The sequence below is a fragment of the Arachis ipaensis genome, chromosome B01 (assembly GCF_000816755.2).
Source record: "Arachis ipaensis cultivar K30076 chromosome B01, Araip1.1, whole genome shotgun sequence".
In the NCBI taxonomy this organism is placed as follows: Eukaryota; Viridiplantae; Streptophyta; class Magnoliopsida; order Fabales; family Fabaceae; genus Arachis; species Arachis ipaensis.
The window spans coordinates 11,593,164-11,594,214 of NC_029785.2; the positions used below are offsets into that span (position 1 = coordinate 11,593,164).

At 28.1% G+C, this 1,051-nt stretch overlaps 1 protein-coding gene across 2 annotated transcripts in view; it reads left to right on the plus strand.

Moving 5' to 3' along the window:
• The window catches only part of LOC107625088, a 14,741-nt gene extending 13,713 nt beyond the window's left edge, over nucleotides 1–1,028 (plus strand). For both annotated transcript variants that reach the window (XM_021117443.1, XM_016327660.2), the window contains 2 exons: nucleotides 217–321; nucleotides 686–1,028. In XM_021117443.1, the coding sequence (XP_020973102.1) occupies nucleotides 217–321; nucleotides 686–802 (222 nt within the window). In that variant the 3' untranslated portion in view covers nucleotides 803–1,028. The remainder of the gene's footprint in view (nucleotides 1–216; nucleotides 322–685) is intronic.

Genomic DNA, 1,051 nt, shown 5'->3' on the forward strand with positions numbered 1-1,051 from the left:
ATTAAGTATGTTGTATTTATGTATAAATATATATATTATTTAACTTATTTTTAATTTGTATTTTATATTTCAACATATACTCCATACAAATGACTAATTTAGTAATTAATTTTTATGTATACATAACCCGATCATAGAAGGTATTATGATTCTAACTAAATATATTTGAAAAGTTCTACAAAGATGAGTTTGATGAGTCTCTACAATGTACCACAGATTGTGCAGCCTGAGCAAGCACGAAAAATTTACCAAGCACTGAAAGAGAAAGGTCTCCCCGTGGCTCTTGTTGAGTATGAAGGAGAACAACATGGTTTTCGAAAGGTATATATATGCGCAAGTGAAGAATCATACGCAGTTATTTTCCTGTAAAATTGATAGCTGAAACGGTTAGATTGGCTATAAATTTTACAGAAAGATAACTGCATGTTAGTTTTCATTATATGGCAATTTAATTAGGTAAAAATTTATATACAACTGTCTTTATGTAAAGTTGATAGTTAAAAGCTATTAGATAATTTGATATATTTGACTAAATTATTATTTAATATTTTTAACTATTAATTTTACATAAAAATAACTGCATGTGAGTTTTTTTCTATATAGTTAGTTATATTTCTTGTAAAAATGAATGTCATATAGGAAACACTAACAGTGAATATATGCATCAATAATGGGTTCAATGCAGGCTGAGAGCATTAAGTTTACACTTGAACAACAAATGGTCTTCTTTGCGCGATTGATTGGGAAATTTAATGTTGCCGACGATATTACTCCCATCAAAATTGACAACTTTGACACTTAACCGAGTCATGTAGTTTTTGCTTCATTTTCTTGAATGTTGATTAAGTTTAATTTAGTCTTGTTTTTCTTCTAGAGATATATTGCATGTTTCCTAGAGTATTTGCCTATTTGGCATCACACACGGATTACATTCTAGTATCCATAAAATGTAGAAAACTTAAACAGTTAAACTTTTTCAACAATATTACTGTTTTTTTTTGGTGACTACAATATTACTGTTATGAATGTGTTTTATATGACCCATCTATTT